The following is a 19397-nucleotide window of genomic DNA, read 5'->3' as shown; positions in this document are numbered from 1 at the left end:
GACAGAAGAAAGCTACAGATCGATATATATATATATATGCACCAATAATTTAACCCTAATAAGAAAACAAAATATAAACCCCATAAACTCAAAAAGAACAGCCCATAAACCATGATCCACTGGCAAATTGCAGTACATAAACCATCTTCTCAGGTGATCTCCTTTCTCAAAATCAGTTACGCCTTCCCCTATGCTCTCCACTATACTGCAGAAATATCCATGGACACAATACCAGTATTCAAACCAGTTGTCTATTTCTTAACTCAATTCACAAAAAACTACACCATAGAAGACACTTGACCAATTAGCAAAGTCTCTAACACTTGACCAATGCCTATACCAAGAACGGAGACAAATTCAAATGTTGCTAAATCACACTAGTCTTATGCTAATTGCTAAACACCAGAACAATGTTGCTAAATCACACTAAGAACACTCAATACCACATCAAATTCTACACATATTCGAAACTAAAATTTGGTTATAGACAGAAGTAACTTATCCTGCAATTTTGACTGCTTCAAGCACAAAATGAACAAACAACCTTGAAGAAGTAGAAGAGGAAGAAACAGAGCTTCTTCATTCACCTAACACCGAATTCACCGGTCTTCACATCTTCCCAATATCCATCAAACAAAACTTCTTCATTCACCTAAAGTGATCTAACGACATTTATTAATCTAGAGAGAAAGGATTCGGAGGATTGTACAGAAGATTGGGAAAACATACCTTGATGATTCTTCAAGGAAGATTACTTTTGGCCATTGGATTCGATCGATTGAAGGAGGAGAAGTTACGGTTTTGAGAGAGAGAAAGAGACGATGATAGGGATTATCGGTTGGGTTGTGTTGACTGTTTTTTTTTTTTTTAAGAAATCCTCTGAAATTCCACCTCATAACATATGATTTTGATACTCATATTTTTCAACTAAAAAACAAACCAAAATCTTCTAGAATCATTCAAAATAGCAGTTTTTTAAAAAGTTATGTTATTTTGAATAACAGTATATTTCAAGTAAGTTTTATGAATCTTGATTGAATAACAAGAGATTGTAAATTATTTTAAATGATTTTACATAAATCTAAGTTGAATAACATAGGATTTTAAAAGATTTTTAAAAATCATCCATTGAATAACAACTGATTTTAAAAATACTCTACAATCTTCTAAAATACAAGCTTAATACCCCCTCTTATTCTTTCCGTTTTATAATATAATATGTTTAGAAAAATATTTTTGTTTTATAATATAAAATATTGTAAAGTTTCTATAGAATCATTAGATTAATTTCATATTTTATAATTAATTAAACTTTTTAAAAATAGTTATTTATTAATATATGTGTTTTAATTAAAACATCGTATATTTTGAAAAGTATTAAGTACTACTAACTAATAGAAAACAAAAGTAAATTAGTCGGTGAAATTGCAAATTTTGAGTTAAAAGTTTGATAAAAGATAGCCTTTTTTAAAATAATAATTAGTTGGTTCATTTTTGTTTGATATAGTTTTTTTGTTTGAATTAATGTATCGTATATTAATTTATAACAAATATTACAAGCTAAAAACGGGAAAGTATGCAAGCATAAAATAGCTATATCTAATTAAGTACGTAGTTCATCTTAGGTAGTGGATCCATCGATCAAGGACAAGGACTCAAGGAGGCCACTAAAATTCGCTCGGGGCTTGGTAGTGGGTTTATTTGTGTTTCAATTGTGTTTGATACACTTGTTCATACTCATCCTTTTTTTTGTCTGTCATCGTATCATCTGTACTAGTTACATTTAAATTTACCACACTCGTTTGTGTGTCTATCTATGTTTGTCCTTACTCCTTACGTTTAATTAATCCAACGTGAATGATAGATAGTAATTAACATAATCCAACTGCATAATCCAAGCTATTTGCAATTAAGTGACGAATATTCCTTGGCTAATTGTCACACTAATTAGTTATGTGAGATGAGCAGGCAAGCTAGTTGCTCGGTTCATGTGAGATTAAGTTTGACCCTTTTTAAATGAAAAAATATAAAGAGTATTTTAATCGTACGAATCTAAGTGATAGTTGGATACGTCACGGAACATGTAACGACCGACGAGTAATTTCATGTAACGAACGATCAAAACAATAAACAAATTGTAAAAATAGCCATATCACATGCGACGACGATACGTAAGGCATCGCCACGTAGCACGCATCTTCCTCGTAACCATGAGGTGTCGCAACCACAGAGGCCAACACGTACAAGACCGAGAAACCGCATACTAACTCGCAACGTAAAGTACAACAACACTCCCAAGCTCCCGTTTTTTAAAATTCGGTTTTAATCTCAACACACCACGCAGCTACACACCTGTCACTGCTAAATACGTGTCTTCTTCTCCCGCCGACCAAGACACACTACAAATGTCCCGATGGTTGGGAGAGACAATTCACGCAGTTTCTACTACAACAGCAAACAATTTCACAAAAAGAACAAAAAAAAGCTTTAAGAACCTATCTAGTGTCGTTTTCATATCTTAAGCAAAATGGCGTCCAACCAACAGAGCTACAGAGCTGGTGAAACCAGAGGCAAGGCCCAGGTAATAACAATACATACATGTAATTATGTTAAAACACATTTTATTTTCACCAGTTGTAAAAGGATATGTTTGTGTAATAACAGGAGAAGACTGGACAAGCTATGGGAACAATGAGGGACAAGGCTGAGGAAGGAAGGGACAAGACTCAAGCGACTGCTCAATCAGCGAAAGATAAGACTTCTCAAACAGCACAAACGGCCCAACAGAAGGCTCATGAGACAGCCCAGGCAGCAAAAGATAAGTCATCTCAAACTGCGCAAACTGCCCAACAGAAGGCTCATGAGACAGCCCAGGCAGCAAAAGATAAGTCATCTCAAACTGCGCAAACTGCCCAACAGAAGGCCCATGACACGGCTCAGGCAGCAAAAGATAAGTCATCTCAAACTGCGCAAACTGCCCAACAGAAGGCCCATGACACGGCTCAAGCAGCAAAAGAAAAGACTTCTCAAGCCGGCGACAAAGCTCGCGAGGCGAAAGACAAGACCGGGAGCTACATGTCGGAGACAGGCGAAGCCATAAAGAACAAGGCTCAAGACGCTGCTCAGTACACAAAGGAGACCGCTCAAGGTGCGGCTCAGTACACAAAAGAGACGGCTGAAGCTGGTAGAGACAAGACCGGTGGGTTCTTGAGCCAGACCGGTGAGCAAGTGAAGCAAATGGCTATGGGTGCAGCTGATGCGGTGAAGCACACCTTTGGGATGGCTACAGAGGAAGAGCATTTCCCAGGAAGTACTACGACTACTACTGCAACTACTAGGACCACTGATCCGACTCATCAGACTTACCAGAGGAAGTGAGCTAGAGAGAACAATTTGATAAGTGTCTTTTAAAAGTTTGTTGGTCTTTTGAATTCTGTGTTGTGTTGTTTTGTAATTTCCGTTTCGTCTTTGTGTTTTGTGATTCCGTTGTGCTTCTTGTTGTGACGGTGATCCTGGAGACTACTAATTTCCAGCCAATAATAAGTTTAGATTTGATCCCGTCTTCTACAACTTCTTGTGTCCTGTATTTTTGTTGAAGTAATAAAAAACAGCTATTAATATACACATCCCGGTCCACTTGGTATAATGGTATTCAAGCGATATTGTCTTTGTAACCGATCTAGCATTTTAAACCAAACCGATTAAAATGAATCAATTTATTCTTAAAGATAATGATAAATTTGAAAATCTAACAACATTTTATCGGAAAAAAAATTAATTCAGTTTATTGTCTAGATACTGACTTTCTTTTATCAAAAAATGAGATAAAACCAAACGAAAAGAGTTGAATAGTAATTTATCTAAACCGAAGAAATCAAATAATAAACGAACCCAAAAAAATCAACAAGTCAACGCTTCGGTGAGTCACAACCCCAAAACGACATCGTATACTATCAATAAACACATTAGGGTTAATGAGTTATGAACACGACGTCGTTCTTGTGGTGGTCGGTTCACTCGCGGAAGAGAAGCGGTCCTCCTCGTAGCTACGAATTTTTTTTGGGTGAGTCATTCATTAGTTTTCTGGTGAAGAAATCAACACATCGTCTTCTCTTTCTCTGTTCTTGAATCTTCATATAGTTTTCCTAAAACAGAGTTAGATCAAAACATCGTGGAACAGTTTTGAGTCGGTTGAATTAAATCTACGTGATTCAGAATCAGAGAGATGGCAGCTTCTTTATCGAGCAGACTTATGAAAGGAATCGCTAACCTCCAGGCTGTTCGTTCTAGCAGATTGGTTAGATTTCTCTCATAAACCCTTTTCTTCAATTGATATTATCTCTTGTTTTGTGAATCAAGTTTTCTCTTTTCTTATCTTAAATCACTTAAAGGTTGGATTTTTTTTTAATATAGCATTCGAGCTCAGATCCTTCTGTTAAGTTAACCGGATTAGACTAGAATTAGGAATTTGATTTTGGAATTCAGTGAATTAGAATTGGTTTTGAATAGAGAATGATCATGTGGTTTCTGTTTGTAGGCATCTGCATCAGCTTACCAAAATGGGGTGATGAGATACTCATCTACAGTGTCAAGTGATTCAGACACACATGATGATTTCAAGCCTACACAAAAAGTCCCTTCTGGTTCTACGGACTCACTTAAAGATATCGTTGAGAATGTAAAGTCTCTAGCTTTTCTAGATTTTTTTAAGTTGAATGTTTGTGTTTTTAGGGATTTTGATTTCTTGATCTGGCTAATGCTGTTTAGCTTTTTGGGTTGTTTAGGATGTTAAGGATAATCCTGTTATGATTTACATGAAAGGTGTTCCTGAATCTCCTCAGTGTGGGTTTAGCTCACTTGCCGTCAGAGTTTTGCAACAATACAGTAAGTGATTGAGCTCTGAAGCCTTCTGTGATTTGTGTGTGTTGTTTGTGTTGGGCTCTTCTTTAGAACTTTTGTTTTAGTACTAATGGTTTCTGAGTTCTGATGATGCTATCTTGTGAACTCTTTCTTTAGATGTTCCTATCAGTTCTAGAAACATTCTAGAAGACCCAGAGTTGAAAACCGCTGTGAAATCCTTCAGGTGAGTATGTGTACTCTATAGAAGTTTCATTAATAGAGCTGTCTAATCTCATTCTCAGTTCTTTTTTTTTTAAGCCTTGATAATTAGCTTGGCTTTGTTGTAGTAGCTCTTTACAGTTCACTTTCTTAATCTTGCTATATGATCTAGACCCCCCGTTTGAACAAAAACTTTCTGTGCAGCCACTGGCCTACGTTTCCACAGATCTTCATTAAGGGAGAGTTCATTGGCGGCTCAGACATCATTCTTAACATGCACAAGGTTAGTTTCACCTAAACCAGACCTTTTTTGTCTTTTCCCTTTTTCATTGTGTTTCTTTGATCACAAGTCCCAATTACAAATTACAGGAAGGTGAATTGGAGCAGAAGCTTAAAGACGTCTCCGGAAACCAAGACTGATCCAAGGCGGACGTTATGCTGACTGATGAATGAAGTTATTATGTTTTTGTTCCTTCTTTTTTATAAGAAATGTCTTTGATGTACGACAATAAATCAATGTCTCAGAAACTCAAAATCTTTGGATTTGGCATGAACAAAAGGGGACAAATATAGAGCATAAGGAGCCTTTTTATTTATTTATTATTCATAATCAAGAATCGAACAACGGAAAAGCATGAATAAAATCACAAAACAGTCAGAAACATGAAAAATACCGTATACCCCAAGAAACCCCCCCACCCACCCACCCCCCTTACTACTATAATATTACTACACCACTTGTATAATAGCGCCGCTACTAGATGACTTAGAAGATGGCGTGCAGAGTTTAACGCGAGCCCTCGAGACCAAGCCTTGAGGCGAGCCAGTGAACCACCTCATTCATTTCTTTAGGAACTGTATAGTGACCAAGCCTGCAGAATCAGAATGTCAGACCAAAACAGTAGAACAAATTAGAGTGATAACTTTGGTCTATACTTGGTTAAAACATTTACCCTTCATATGGTTTGAACATAACTTGTCGGAATCCAGCCATGGCAAGTGTTTGAGCAGATTTTTCTCCAAATTGATAAGGCACTACATCATCCGCTGCAACAAAAAAACACATCAAGAGAAGAAACAAAATCAGATTGTTCTTAGGTGATTGATCTTTAAACTGTAAATCATAGAATGATATGTACACATACAAGTTCCATGTGCAAGTATGATTGGCATTGATGCAGCACGTCTTGCAACCTCATTCGAACTTTCTATCTTGCTCCTTAAGCTCCTGCATTGTTATGATTAAGCTTCTATTATTTAGTCTCTGTTAACTAGCTAGTGACATGAAAAGGTTGAAAGAATATATAAGTACCTCCAACCAGGAAGCCAACCACTAAGTCCTACAGTTGCTCGTAGGTTTATAGTATAAGGATGTCCATTTCCATAACGTCCAAGAGCATAGCACGTCGTGGAATAGAGAGCTATTGCTGCACCCATACTAAAGCCTCCTATCCCAACTTTGACTGACACAAACCATTAAAAAACATCTTCAAGCTAAGGTAGAGATTGTGATGGATAATATTGAGGAGGCGAGAAAGGAATGAAGATATATACAAATGTTGGTTGGCTTACCATCTGTTGGTTCAGTTGACAAGAGGTTAGCAATATGTGCAGCTGAAGCATCTAAGCCTTCTATGTCATCATGAAGATCCTCAGAAATTTCTCCCACGTCAAACCCTGAGAAGCAAAGAAGTTGGTTTTGTTGATTTTAGTAATCACTCGTTTACAATGAATGTTTTAATGAACTTCAGATAAGCTAAATGATCTTACAAGCAGTGCAAGGGAATCCACCAAGAAGCGAAACAGGACGCGAAGGAGCAGTTGGACAAATCCATTTTATCTGTGTATAACATAAGTCTTTTATCAGAACCTTACAATGAGAGTTTTAGTACTAAAGAAAATTACTTCCAAGTGAATCCTTACGTTTGGAAGAGGTAGGCTCTCTAAGAGCTGAGACGAGCTGCAGAGAGAACAGAGACAAAAGTGAGAGGTTAATATCTTTGGGAAAGCTCCTTTTATTTTTTTTTGTAGTGTCAATTAAAGCAAAGACTTGAAGTTTTGATGCACATTAATACTTCAATTGTTCAACTAACAGAGGGAAATGTAAAACAGTTTGTTTTGATATCTTTTAAGTCATTTGGGCACTGTTTTGACAAGTATGACTTTAAGTGTATAAAACTTTCTTTAATAACTTTGATCATAAGAAAAAGACAAGTGAGAGAATATTATATTACCTAGAGCCATTGTCTCCAAGACCGTGCAACCAAACAATAGTAGCTTGGTGCTTTCCTTTAGGCCTCACAACATAAGTCCTTCCAAACTCATATCCCCTTGTACTTCTACTACCTTCAAAGATTTTGCCACAAACATATTCAAGCAGAGTAATCACAAAAAAAAAACAGAGTTAACAAGCACACATCAACACACTTCATAAAACTCACACCAAAACCACTAATATAAACATGCAAACAAGAAGAAGAAACAAACCAGAACCCATGCTTTGATGAGAATAGCTCATTGTTGTTCAAACTTTGCAGACTTTGGTAGAGAGAACTTGAAATATCAAAACAACACACACAATGAAGGAAAATATAATATAAGAAGGTAAGGGAGGGGAAATGTGTATTTATAGAGCAAAATATGGAGGTGTGATGGTGAGAGGGAAGGGGGGAATAAAAAGAAAAGAGATGTGAATCTGAATCATTAACTATGGGATGTTAAATGTGTACAACAGCTACACACACACACACACAAAAAAAACTAATACTACTAAGAGAAGGCATCCATGGAAAGATGAAATCAATTTCTTCTTTTTTCCTTTATAAAAAACAAAAGAAATAAATCTTTTTGGGAACACAAGGAATCAAAATCAAAACCAGAGCAGAGCTAGCTGCAAAACTACACAGAGGAGAGAGAGAGATAGAGAGAGAGAGAGAAAGAGAGAATCAATGCCTTGTGGGCAGTGGAAGAAAAAAAAAATAACACTTCCGCGTAAAAGAATATTAATTCAATATATATAACACAAAGTATATTACTAGAAACATGAGAGCATAATCCAAAATTGCAAAAGATCAAGAAAGAAAACAAATGAAAAATTAAAAAATCTACTTGTTCAATCATTTGTTTAATGAAATATATATATGAAAAAAGTGAGATGATTGATAGATACCCATTAACCAGAAAGCTTAAAAAGTCTGAAACTTTTACAAGTTTTACAAGAAAAAAAAACGGGACTAAAATTTTGGGGATTTGCATTACACAATGGACAATGGAATTATCTTTAAGGTTTTATATATATTTTTTAGGGTTCTTGGATTTGTGAAATCTCAGAGCACTGAGTGAGAGTGTAGTGTATGTAGTAATGATGATACGTAAGAAACATATAGTGTGTGACCAACCTGGATTCATGTGGGAGGGAGCAGCAACAGCGATAAAACCAAAACAAGCTTTTGATCTTTTCTCTACTTCCTTCAACGCTTCTTTCATTACTCTCTTTCTTTGTTTTTGTCCATCAAAGTGGGTGACGATTGCGAGCCCACTCATTTTCACCTATATGTCATTTCCTTCGTACTATATCTATATCTATATTACATAAAAAAAATGTATTTGACATTATTATGTTCTAAATATTTGATAAGATGTAACGTTTACATTAATATTTGATATGATCACCTAAAAGTCATTTTGCTTTTGTTCTTGTTGCAAGGTTATGTGCTCTTTCGATTTGAGTTTAAAAGTTCTGAGTTGTATTTCTAGTTTTTATCGTTTCCCTTGTATGGGATTTAGTTTTCGGGGAAATCTCTTCTTCCTTCGGCTGTTGTTTCCGGGGACATTATGTCGTCCGTCGGCTTTAGTTTCCCTTTTTGGGCGTTTTGTATCCTACTTCTTATCAATATATTTTCAGTGAAAAAAAAAAAGTAACGTTTACATTAATATTTGATATGATCACCTAAAAGTTCGACCTGGATCACCCTAAGTTATATAAATATCGTTTTGCGAGTTTACGTAAGTCTTTAGACTCGAATTTTCAACCATTCCAATTCCACCATCACATGCGTGTTTAATCGTTTACGATAAAGAGATTTGGTGGAAGTCACCTAAAGTTTGATGATGATATCGGAATGGGTCTCAGCACATCATACACCTTTTTTATGACTCAGAAATTTCTCTTTCACTCAAATTCATGATACCCAAAAAACTATGATAGTGTAATTTCATTTTTACATATTGAAATGAAATTTGCCTATAACAACCAACAAATAAACACGTTACATTGTGAAGTAAGTCAAGTAAGTCAGAAAAAAAAAAGGTCAAGTTAATTAAGACCATAACATGAAATTAAAGATCAGGTGAACATGGTTACATTACATGGATACGCGTAATAATTGCCTTTTTCGTCTCCTTTTCCAAAGAATCTTCATAGATTTTACGAAATCATTACTAATTTATCTTCCAAAATGATTACTTAATAATCTTCCGTGAAGAAAGATATCAACTGTTAGTTTGCTACTTAATTATATTTTCATTTATAATCGACGACTAGTGTAATTTATGATTACATACATATATACTCCTTCTGTTTTTTCTATTTTCGCATAAACTATTTATAATCTATGCTTTATTTAAAGCAAATGGTTCTGCCCAAAAAAAATATGAAATATTTGATTGTTGACATTACTTAACATTTTTCTTAGTAGTGACTTATGACGCCATCAGATTACACAACTTTTAACAAAGGTCAACAACTTTGCAATATAATTTATATTTTGCGATTTTATGTTTTTTAGCTTTAGGCTGGTCAACTCTTTTAGTGACCCACCGATTATATTAAGAATTCAAAACTCTTCAATTGGTCGTGAATAGTCAACCAGATTAGAAACGATTGGTTATAAAAAGTATTTACATTACATTTTTGTTAATTGACAGAAAACAAGAAAATAGATGCTTTAAGCACTACACTCTTAGTTTGCTAATTTTTGGATTAAAAAAGGTATATACTATTATATCGTTCGTTCGTTCGTAGGATGAAGGGCTAACAAAACCCATAAAGACTTAAGTTTTTGCAATTTTTTTTTTCGTTTCTTAATATGACTTGCATAATTCCATCGATTAGAGAATATGTACTCTAAAGCTTCATTTTTTATTTTTCTTTCTGCCGACCAAAAAAATAAAAGACTCATATTAAAATAGCATGTTTTCAGAGAGAATTGTATCATTACTTATTATATATTTTTCTCGTACCAATCTTAATACTAAATTTTATTTAATAAAAAAACAAATGGACCATTATGTGATCAACACTGATATATTTATGCATGGTTAATTTTAATACCATTTAGAAATAAAAATAAATATCAACATGATCAGTTTATTCTTATATATAAGTAGAATTGATGAATATAATACTCGCAAAGAAAGGTATTTTTTTTTTCTTTTTTGCTTTCTAGTTTAAAAGAGTATATATTTCTGCATAGTACAATGAGTATTTCTTTTTAGTTTTATGAAAACAGTACAATGATTATAATTATTACAAGATACGCGATGCCTTCGTAGCTTTGTCTGTTGTATACAAAAATAGGTTGTATAGGGTTTTCTTTATGTGTGTGATATACTCATAGGTTACTACATTTCAGATCACTTTATAATTTTCTATACAACCTTGATAAGTTAATTTATATATAGATTAATTATTCAATAAAAGATACTATAGAAAAGAACAAGTAGTAGCAACTAGCAAGTGAGTTAAAATAGTGAAGGATGAAGTGTCCCGTAGGCCGTAGCTGTATGGATAGACTTTGAATATGTTAATACATAGTTGGGGATAAAGTATTTCACATAACTTAATTATATCACATTGAATTTTTTCTGCAACCAAACGAGTTTTGTATTAATCCTTTAACTGGAGGACAAATGGCAGTTGATGTTGTTACAATCGTATATTCATCCCTTGCATAAATTTTCAGCACTAACATGATGTTATCAATAATACTAACATTTAGAGACTGATTTTTTTATTTGTTTCCATTGAAAAGAAAATTAATGTCATGTATATATATGAATAAAATGGTAAACGTATCTAACATAATACCAGTGTTCAAGAAAGTGCTAGGCGGTATGTGGGTGGTGATCCAGCGCCTAGCACCTAGAACGACTAGTCAAGGTTTAGGTGTTTTAAGGCGGTTTAGGCGTTTACATTAAAAAATATTATATGTAAAAAATATGTTAGAATAAATAAATAATAATAATTTATAAACTATAATTAGTAAAAATACATTTATTTAATTTAGATTAATGACATATGACCATTTATAAATATGTATATGAATATAAAACTTAAAAATTTAATTATATTTAGTTAAAAATAAAAAAATATATATTAAAATAATATTATGTAATTTTTATACGGTCTAAGCGGTCATCTAGGCGTCTGTTGAGCGTCTAGCGCCTAGATGGCGCCTAGGCGACCGCCTAGACCGCTTTGTTGAACAATGCATAATACTATGTCTTTTTTAACTTTTTCATAATTTGACAAAACAGCTACTGTACATCAGAAATCGGAGAGCCACGTGGGAGAATAATCAGCGTGCCTAATTATACAATTAAAGATGTCCTTAAACATACGATATGAACACTCGTGACAAAAGAAAAAGAAAAACCATAAGTATATGAACACCGACTATAAATTAAGATAAATAGAATATTAAACACGTGTATATTAGTCAGCTAAACAATATACTGTACGTGTTACACTGTTACCATTTTATTAAAACGCATAAGTGGTGACGGTGTAATAGGATTTGTCCACCCTAGTACACTACGTAATACGTATACTCTAACTTCACACAAACACCACTAGAAACATGAATTTATATGAACGCATAAAATATATATATGTTATTGACGTAGAAAAATCAGATGTATGTGTATGCATCATCATACATCACATCATGTAATTTACATGCATGCTTGAAATTGAAAAACGAGATCAGGATTTGTAATGAGAGCAGGAAAGCTATGTCGAACATTAAGAGAATAACTTTATATTTTGGTGATTTGTCTTAAGTAGAAACTGAATATTGAAATCAGACGTTCTTTTTTTTCTTTAGAGTTTTTACTTTAGTTTTAATAAGACACCATTGTTTGGAATATATTCCTCGGGTATTTCCGACAGCGCTATACTTTGTTTCTTTGTTTATTTTATCTTAATTCATCTATTTTTTAAATAGCTTGTTAGGTTTCGCTTTTAGTTTCACACTGTTGGTAATTTTGCAATGAAAACACACTAATATTTTATAAGTACGAAAGTTAATGATGAACTGAAAACAAAAAACGTAGTTTGAAATAAATAAGCTAAATTAACACAATTTTGAAATACAAACAAATATGCATGATTTCGTCTTCTATAAACCAAGTAAAATTTGGTTTTAGCTTGGTTAACCTTTGAGAAAATAATTGAGAGAGACGACCATGGGCAGTGGAGTAACCCATATGGGTTACTCTCAAATAAATTAATCATATAATTATTATTAATCTAATCATAGCAACCCACTAAGTACTTATCAAAATTTATTCTTCCATTAGAGTAACTTTCATAGGTTCCTTAATTACTCAAATATATTTTTTATAACTATTGTTTACTAATTTGCAAATTTAAATAAATTTAAAATGAGAAATAAGTTATATTAATTACTAATATTACATTTAAAAGGAAAACAAACATATTTTACAGAATTCAGAAATATTAAACATATTTTACAAAATCAGGGAAAATACACAAATATAAATTGTAATAGAAGAAATGAAATTCGTTCTACTGTTGCATCCCACCAAATTTTTGCCAGATATGCTCAATCAAGTCTTTTTTAAGACGGTCATGCATTATTGGATCCCGAACGTCATTTCAAATGGCCATCATATTATTGAAAATCGTTGGCCTATCTCTAGAAATTGATAAATCCACTTGAGAAGTTCCACTTCCTTCTCCCTGATAAAACTCTGATGGATCGTAGAAATTGTATTCATGTCGTTCGTCTTCCACTATCATGTTATGCAATATGATACATGCTCTCATTATCTTGCCTATTTTTCCTTTATCCCAAAAAAGTGCGGGATTCTTGACGATTGCAAATCGAGCCTGCAATACTCCAAATGCACGCTCTACATCTTTTCGGCATGCTTCTTGATATTGAGCAAAGAGTTGGTTTTTTTGACCCTGTGGAAGTGTAATTGATTGGATGAAAGTTGCCCATTTGGGATAGATACCGACAGTGAGGTAGTATGCCATTTTGTATTGCCGTCCATTGACAACGTAGTTAACTCTCGGAGCTCGACCCTCTAGTATATCATCAAACACTGGTGATCGGTCCAAAACATTGATATCATTTAATGTACATGGTAGTCCGAAAAAAGCGTGCCAAATCCATAAATCTTGCGATGCCACAGCCTCTAGTACGATTGTCGGTTTTCCATATCCACGTGAATACTGTCCTTTCCATGCTGTCGGACAATTCTTCCACTCCCAGTGCATACAGTCTATGCTTCCTATCATTCCGGGGAAACCACGATATTCTCCAATATTCAATAATCGTTGGAGGTCTTCCGCTGTAGACCTTCTGAGGTACTCATCTCCAAAAAGATTTACAACTCCGCCAACAAATTCTTCAAGGCATTTTTGCGCAGTGGTGTCAGCGAGTCGTAGATATTCATCCATTTCATCTGCCGCATTTCCGTATGCCATCATACGAATAGCTGCCGTACATTTTTGAAGTGCAGAAAGACCGAGCCTTCCAGTTGCATCTCGTTTTTGTTTGAAGTACGGGATTCCATTTTCAATACTATTAACAATATGCAAGAATAACGGTTTGTTCATTCTGAATCGACGACGAAACATACTTGAGTGTAAGTCGGATTCTCACTAAAATAATCATTCCACAACTGAATGTGTCCTCCTTCCCGGTCTCTGTCAATGTGCCTTCTTCTTAAAACTGGAGCTGGTGGTTCTTCTGTATGGGTGTACTGGTACTGAATCTCCTCTACTATACTGTCAACTTCCTCCTCCACAATTTCATCAATTTCTTGATCAGAACTCCAATGTGACATTTTGTTGACAATATTGGGAATATACTTTTCAAAAGGTATTTTGGTTTGGGGTTAAGTCTTTTTTGGGTCTTTGGATTTTAGATTGGTTTAGTGTAACCCAATGATGTGTTTGGTTGCAAAGAACGATTGTTGGTGTAGTAGAAAAAAAATGGGTGATTAGGCTTTGTGACATATATGAAGAACAAGAAAGAAAGAGAAACAAAGTTGCTTGTTGCTGATTAGAAGTTGATGATTACACTTTGTGACATATATGAAGAACAAGAAAGAAAGAGAAAATAAAATTTTCAAGTTTGCTTGAGGGAAAGATAGGATGAGAATGAGAGGATTAGTACAACAATACTGGATTCGATATATATATAGATAAGAGTAAGAAAGACATCCTACAACTTGACAATGAAAACAACATTCACGGGTTACTAAATTACAAAGGGCATACTACTAAATTACAAGACATACTTCACGTACTGGCTACACTACATTCACGGGTTAGAAAACCTTCACGGGTTACACAACAAAACACAACAAGCTTGACTAACAGGTCCACCTTCACTAGAGTACAAATAGCTTCACATGTCGCCTGGACCCCAACAACCTGAAACATAACAAAGGCTCCAATCAGAAACTGATCATATGAAAGTCGAACCAAACATATACCAAACATAAAAGAAATCAGAACTAAAACATAACAAAAATCAGAACTAAAACATAACAAAAATCAGAACCAAACATGTCACCTAAGTGTGTGTCAACCAAACATGAAAGTCGAACCAAACATATACCAAACATAAAAGAAATCAGAACTAAAACATAACAAAAATCAGAACTAAAACATAACAAAAATCAGAACCAAACATGTCACCTAAGTGTGTGTCAACCAAACATGAAAGTCGAACCAAACATATACCAAACATAAAAGAAATCAGAACTAAAACATAACAAAAATCAGAACTAAAACATAACAAAAATCAGAACCAAACATGTCACCTAAGTGTGTGTCAACCAAACATGAAAGTCGAACCAAACATATACCAAACATAAAAGAAATCAGAACTAAAACATAACAAAAATCAGAACTAAAACATAACAAAAATCAGAACCAAACATGTCACCTAAGTGTGTGTCAACCAAACATGAAAGTCGAACCAAACATATACCAAACATAAAAGAAATCAGAACTAAAACATAACAAAAATCAGAACTAAAACATAACAAAAATCAGAACCAAACATGTCACCTAAGTGTGTATCAACATTTGATCAGTTAGCTTGTCTCTTAGTATGACTTGAGCTGGTGTAAGGTCATCCTTGTTAAGGAGACTCTCAAGCAATCTCATTCTGCCTTGCCTATCTTTAGCCTCTTGTTCTTTATCCTTCATGGCTATAATCTTATCTAGCTTAGCCGCAGAAACATCCTCAACATCATTACTCACTGCAGGTTTCTTACCTTTCTTCTTCGAAGCTTTAACACCCGGAGGCCTCTGTTTATCACCATCATATGTTGAACTGGGTGAGTATGGTCCGTCTGAATCAAGCTTAGTCCTTTTAGTGCTTGAGTCCTCAGTGTTCCATTTCTGATCATGCTTGAATTCCCTCCAACAATGCCCTAGAGTAAATGGCTTTTTCTGGTCATTCTTGAAAAGCTGATGAGCCACAGATATCACGTCATCTTCAGATTCTCCACTCTTCTTTCTTGCACTAGCTTGTGTGTAACACCCAACAAACTTGTTCACATCGCGGTTTATCTTGTTCCACCTAGCCTTACATTGCGACGGCCCTCTAGTATTTGTACTTGATGCAGGTGCATTTTCTTGGAAATAGTCGGCAACTCTTTTCCAGAAGCAATCAAGCTTCTGCAAAGTACTAACAACTGGGTCTTTACTGGTATTTAACCAGGCACTTATGAGATTAATATCCTCCTGGGCACTCCACCTTGTCCGAAGTCCTCTACCACCTTCTTCTTCATTCTCATCGACACTAAGGTCAATACATTCTTCGGTGACAGATGGGGTGCTAAAATGGACAGGCTGAGAAGAGAATTGGGGGATATATTCGACAGGCTGAGAAGGGTGTGGTGTGGAATTAGGAAAAAGAGGATTTTCATGAGTAGTAGAGCCTTGTTGAGAATTCAAGAGATCAAGATAAGTAGGCAGAGGAAAATTGAAACGGTTACTAGAACCCATTGTTGGTGTAGTAGCGAATGGCTTATTCAAGTTGAGGATTAAGGTGAGGGTTATGGTAAGGTCAGGGTTTATATTGAGATAAATGTTTGTTAGACCGAGAAAGATACACTCAATATACACATGGAAAAAGTTTTCATGTTTGTAATGAGTGTTTACCAAAGAGATATACACTTTTCAGTATATCTCTAGGAGTAGACACCTCAAAAAGTTTGATTTAATCCTATTCTACTTGGGTTAAAACTTATACGTATGGGATATTTTACTAGAGATATACAATTTTTTTGATCCAATATAGCTTAATCACAAAACAGACATGTGTATATATAACACTATATTTATACTTTTCAGAAAGCATTTCAGCTTTTAGGTCAATCATATCTTATCATATCTAATAAGATATGATGTCAGTGTTTCAAAAGTATTTAAAAAAGGATTCCTTAAAGTCAAGACAATATTCAAATACAATCATGGAGACAAGTTCATTTTCTTTTTAATAGAAACCAAACCAAATTTCAACCAAAAATGCTTCACTCAAAACACAACTAGATTATCCTATGGGACAACAAAAAAAAAAAAAGGAGAATGTACCTGACTAAGGTAAGAAGACCAATAAGGAAGGTACCTCTTAGTAAGACCAAAGCTCAGAAAAGGGGAAGGAGACGATGCTCCAAATTCACAGAGACGACCTGCAACTAAAACCATCAACGTGGTTAAACAAATAATTAAACACTAAACTGTAATTGTAAACAAAACAACAAGAAAAATTTAAAAGCAAACTCACGCTTTGGACGAGAGAAGATCCCGTGAAACCCACAACAAAGAACACTGGAGAGATCCTAAAACACAAGAGACATAAAAGTAAGTTAGACCAGAGTCTATCGGTTAATTGCTAACAATAATAAGCAACAACGATGGTGTGAAGTGAGGAATAGAGACCAAATTATATATACATAATGCAAAGATGTACAAAACTCTGTTAGAGATTAATTAAGAGCTCAGATTAATCTTGTTAAAATCCAAGAACGCTACAGAAGAACCAGCAAAGTAAAGACATAAGCTAACCATCTCTATCTTACTAAATCACACACAACAAGAACCAACTCGAATTCAAAACCACCACTCGCTATGTTGAAGCTCTAACCATGATTGAATCATAAAATTTCAATGGTAAATAAATCTGATCAGATCCAGAAATTTCGAGATGTGAAAGATACCTTTAACCTTGTTAAAGAAAGGGCAAGCCTCGTACTGATACAGAACAACTTCATTAGCTTGAACTTCCTGACCAAGAGACGATGCGGCAGCGGCATAGAAGAACACAATCCCAGCGAATCCGCCGGCAAAAGAAGGAGTTGAAATCTCCGGAAGACCGCCGAATCTTCGGGTGATATGTTCCGAGGACGAGATCATTGTAATCGCCATGGATTGAGCGAGCCGTGCATGGATTGCGACGGACCAAGATCTCTTCACCGTTTCGTCGAGAGAGAGGAAAGAGAAAGATTGGGGAAAAGAAGAAAATGAGAGAAAAAAAATTAAAAATGTGTTATATATTTTAATAAAATCCAATTAGAAATTGACACGTACCGTGTCTTCACTGTGCCTTCCGATACTCCGTATGGCAACGGTTCCAGCATTTTGTGGGCCATTTCTTTTAATTGTTCTTTTCTTTTGGGCTTAGAAATGGCTTGAGTAACCCAAAAAAACTCCACTGGCCATATTAGGAATGAATCGAAAAACACCTGCGCCTAGTAAAAGCGGCTCGATGTTGACCTCCACCGTTCTCTCGTTCACCGTGTTAATTTTATTTTTTCCCTTCTTTTTGTAAACAATCAATACAATAAAAGTAGGATGTGTTTCTATCCAGGTGATGACACATCAGCTTTTGTATTAAAGCAGAAGCTGACACATCAGTAAAAATAACTAACCAATCAAATTATAACGATTAATACACGTCATTGTTTTTTTACAAGGTGGACACATCGATTTATTCTCTTTCTTTTCTCTTCTTCTATCTATCGATTGATTCCTTCTTTTCTTTGTTTGTACTGATCTATGAGAAGCCACTAATCAGTAATGTTTGTATGATTTGTATGTCTACAATATAAATCTTAATTTGTTTTTTTTTGTGCACCATATAAATCGTATTTTTAATTTAATATTCTAAAGTGATTCTAAACTGCACACAAATACAAATACAAAAACAAAAACAAAAACTGTTAAAATTGAAAACTATCAAAACTATATGGCAGTAACATTGGATAGAACATACGTGGCTAGCTAAGGTTCTAAAGAAACCCATATTGAGAATCGTGATGTATATTAGTATATACTTGAATATTCAATAATTCAAACCATTATCTTCGTTTGAATTATGAAATCGGGCAAAGGTGATGACTTTTTCGGATCAAGGGTCAAGAACAATATGTACTCTCTCTGCAAGTGGTGCAGTTTGTAGAGTGACGCTTCATCAATCTTCTCATTCTGGTGGAATCAATTCTTATGAGGTTTAAAATTATGTTTTTTTAAATCACAATCTGTTTAATCATTTGATGTTCATTTGTTTTATGATGTGATATAGGTTGTAGTGGGAAGCTTTGTTGCAGAAGCAAAGAAACGTAAAAAAAAGTAGCGTTAACAATGCTAGAGGCCAGAATCCTGAACCGGCTACAGCACCTGCTAACATGTTGAACTTTGGATTAGTCTCTCAAGGACCATCTAGCGAGTCATCAGAAGAGAATGAGAGCTGTTCTCAGCAATGCACCTATTCATCCTCATCAGATGCAAATGTAGCAACATCTTTGGCCTAATTAATCATGGTCTATGAAATGAATTTCCTACGGAAACCTATCTCGGTTTTGGTTTTGGTTATGGTTAGGGTGAAAGTGATCTTTCTTTCCTTTGAGATAGTCTGATCTCTTCTTTGTTGCTTACACAATCATAAGAATAGTCAAGCTTCATCTCGTTCTTTATAGCTTTTTCTTTTTAGGGGTTAATAAAAATATATATTCATTTTTAAGTTTTTATAATATATAATATTAAAAATATTAAACAAACTTTATTA

At 34.6% G+C, this 19397-nt stretch overlaps 3 protein-coding genes across 5 annotated transcripts; 2 read left to right on the top strand and 1 right to left on the bottom strand.

Moving 5' to 3' along the window:
• Positions 2429–3624, top strand: LOC104745876 (late embryogenesis abundant protein 76-like). Its single transcript, XM_010467242.2, has 2 exons — positions 2429–2581; positions 2665–3624. The coding sequence occupies exons 1-2, from the start codon at positions 2528–2530 to the stop codon at positions 3376–3378; spliced, it is 768 nt and encodes a 255-aa protein (XP_010465544.1). The 5' UTR covers positions 2429–2527; the 3' UTR covers positions 3379–3624.
• LOC104745874 (monothiol glutaredoxin-S15, mitochondrial) lies at positions 3994–5658 on the top strand. Of its 2 annotated transcripts, XM_010467241.2 has the most exons (7): positions 3994–4063; positions 4216–4297; positions 4538–4678; positions 4785–4884; positions 5017–5083; positions 5263–5341; positions 5428–5658. In XM_010467241.2, exons 2-7 carry the CDS (start codon positions 4226–4228, stop codon positions 5476–5478), a joined length of 510 nt encoding a protein of 169 aa, XP_010465543.1. In that variant the 5' UTR covers positions 3994–4063; positions 4216–4225; the 3' UTR covers positions 5479–5658. The 2 variants fall into 2 exon arrangements, with proteins under 2 accessions (XP_010465543.1, XP_010465541.1); XM_010467239.2 differs by having other exon boundaries at positions 4062–4297.
• Positions 5797–8557, bottom strand: LOC104745873 (acyl-protein thioesterase 2-like). Of its 2 annotated transcripts, none has more exons than XM_010467238.2 (9): positions 8457–8557; positions 7293–7404; positions 6982–7018; positions 6829–6898; positions 6631–6735; positions 6371–6521; positions 6204–6286; positions 6012–6105; positions 5797–5930 (listed from the first exon to the last, which is right to left on the bottom strand). In XM_010467238.2, the coding sequence occupies exons 1-9, from the start codon at positions 8542–8544 to the stop codon at positions 5846–5848; spliced, it is 825 nt and encodes a 274-aa protein (XP_010465540.2). In that variant the 5' UTR covers positions 8545–8557; the 3' UTR covers positions 5797–5845. The 2 variants fall into 2 exon arrangements, with proteins under 2 accessions (XP_010465540.2, XP_010465539.1); XM_010467237.2 differs by lacking the exon at positions 8457–8557 and adding an exon at positions 7546–8328.

The sequence above is a fragment of the Camelina sativa genome, chromosome 15 (genome assembly GCF_000633955.1).
Source record: "Camelina sativa cultivar DH55 chromosome 15, Cs, whole genome shotgun sequence".
Lineage (NCBI taxonomy): Eukaryota > Viridiplantae > Streptophyta > Magnoliopsida > Brassicales > Brassicaceae > Camelina > Camelina sativa.
The sequence above is the reverse complement of the archived record's forward strand: the minus strand, read 5'-3'. Positions and strand labels throughout refer to the sequence as shown.

Excerpts from the sequence above, each read along its gene's own strand:
- LOC104745874 (XM_010467241.2), top strand. The coding sequence starts at position 4,226 with ATGGCAGCTTCTTTATCGAGCAGACTTATGAAAGGAATCGCTAACCTC. Across the intron at positions 4,298-4,537 it reads CTGTTCGTTCTAGCAGATTG|GCATCTGCATCAGCTTACCA; the intron begins GTTAGATTTCTC and ends TTCTGTTTGTAG. Across the intron at positions 5,342-5,427 it reads TCATTCTTAACATGCACAAG|GAAGGTGAATTGGAGCAGAA; the intron begins GTTAGTTTCACC and ends TACAAATTACAG.
- LOC104745876 (XM_010467242.2), top strand. The coding sequence starts at position 2,528 with ATGGCGTCCAACCAACAGAGCTACAGAGCTGGTGAAACCAGAGGCAAG. Across the intron at positions 2,582-2,664 it reads AAACCAGAGGCAAGGCCCAG|GAGAAGACTGGACAAGCTAT; the intron begins GTAATAACAATA and ends GTGTAATAACAG.
- LOC104745873 (XM_010467238.2), bottom strand. The coding sequence starts at position 8,544 with ATGAAAGAAGCGTTGAAGGAAGTAGAGAAAAGATCAAAAGCTTGTTTT. Across the intron at positions 6,899-6,981 it reads AGAGCCTACCTCTTCCAAAC|ATAAAATGGATTTGTCCAAC; the intron begins GTAAGGATTCAC and ends TGTTATACACAG. Across the intron at positions 6,287-6,370 it reads GGTTGGCTTCCTGGTTGGAG|GAGCTTAAGGAGCAAGATAG; the intron begins GTACTTATATAT and ends ATAACAATGCAG.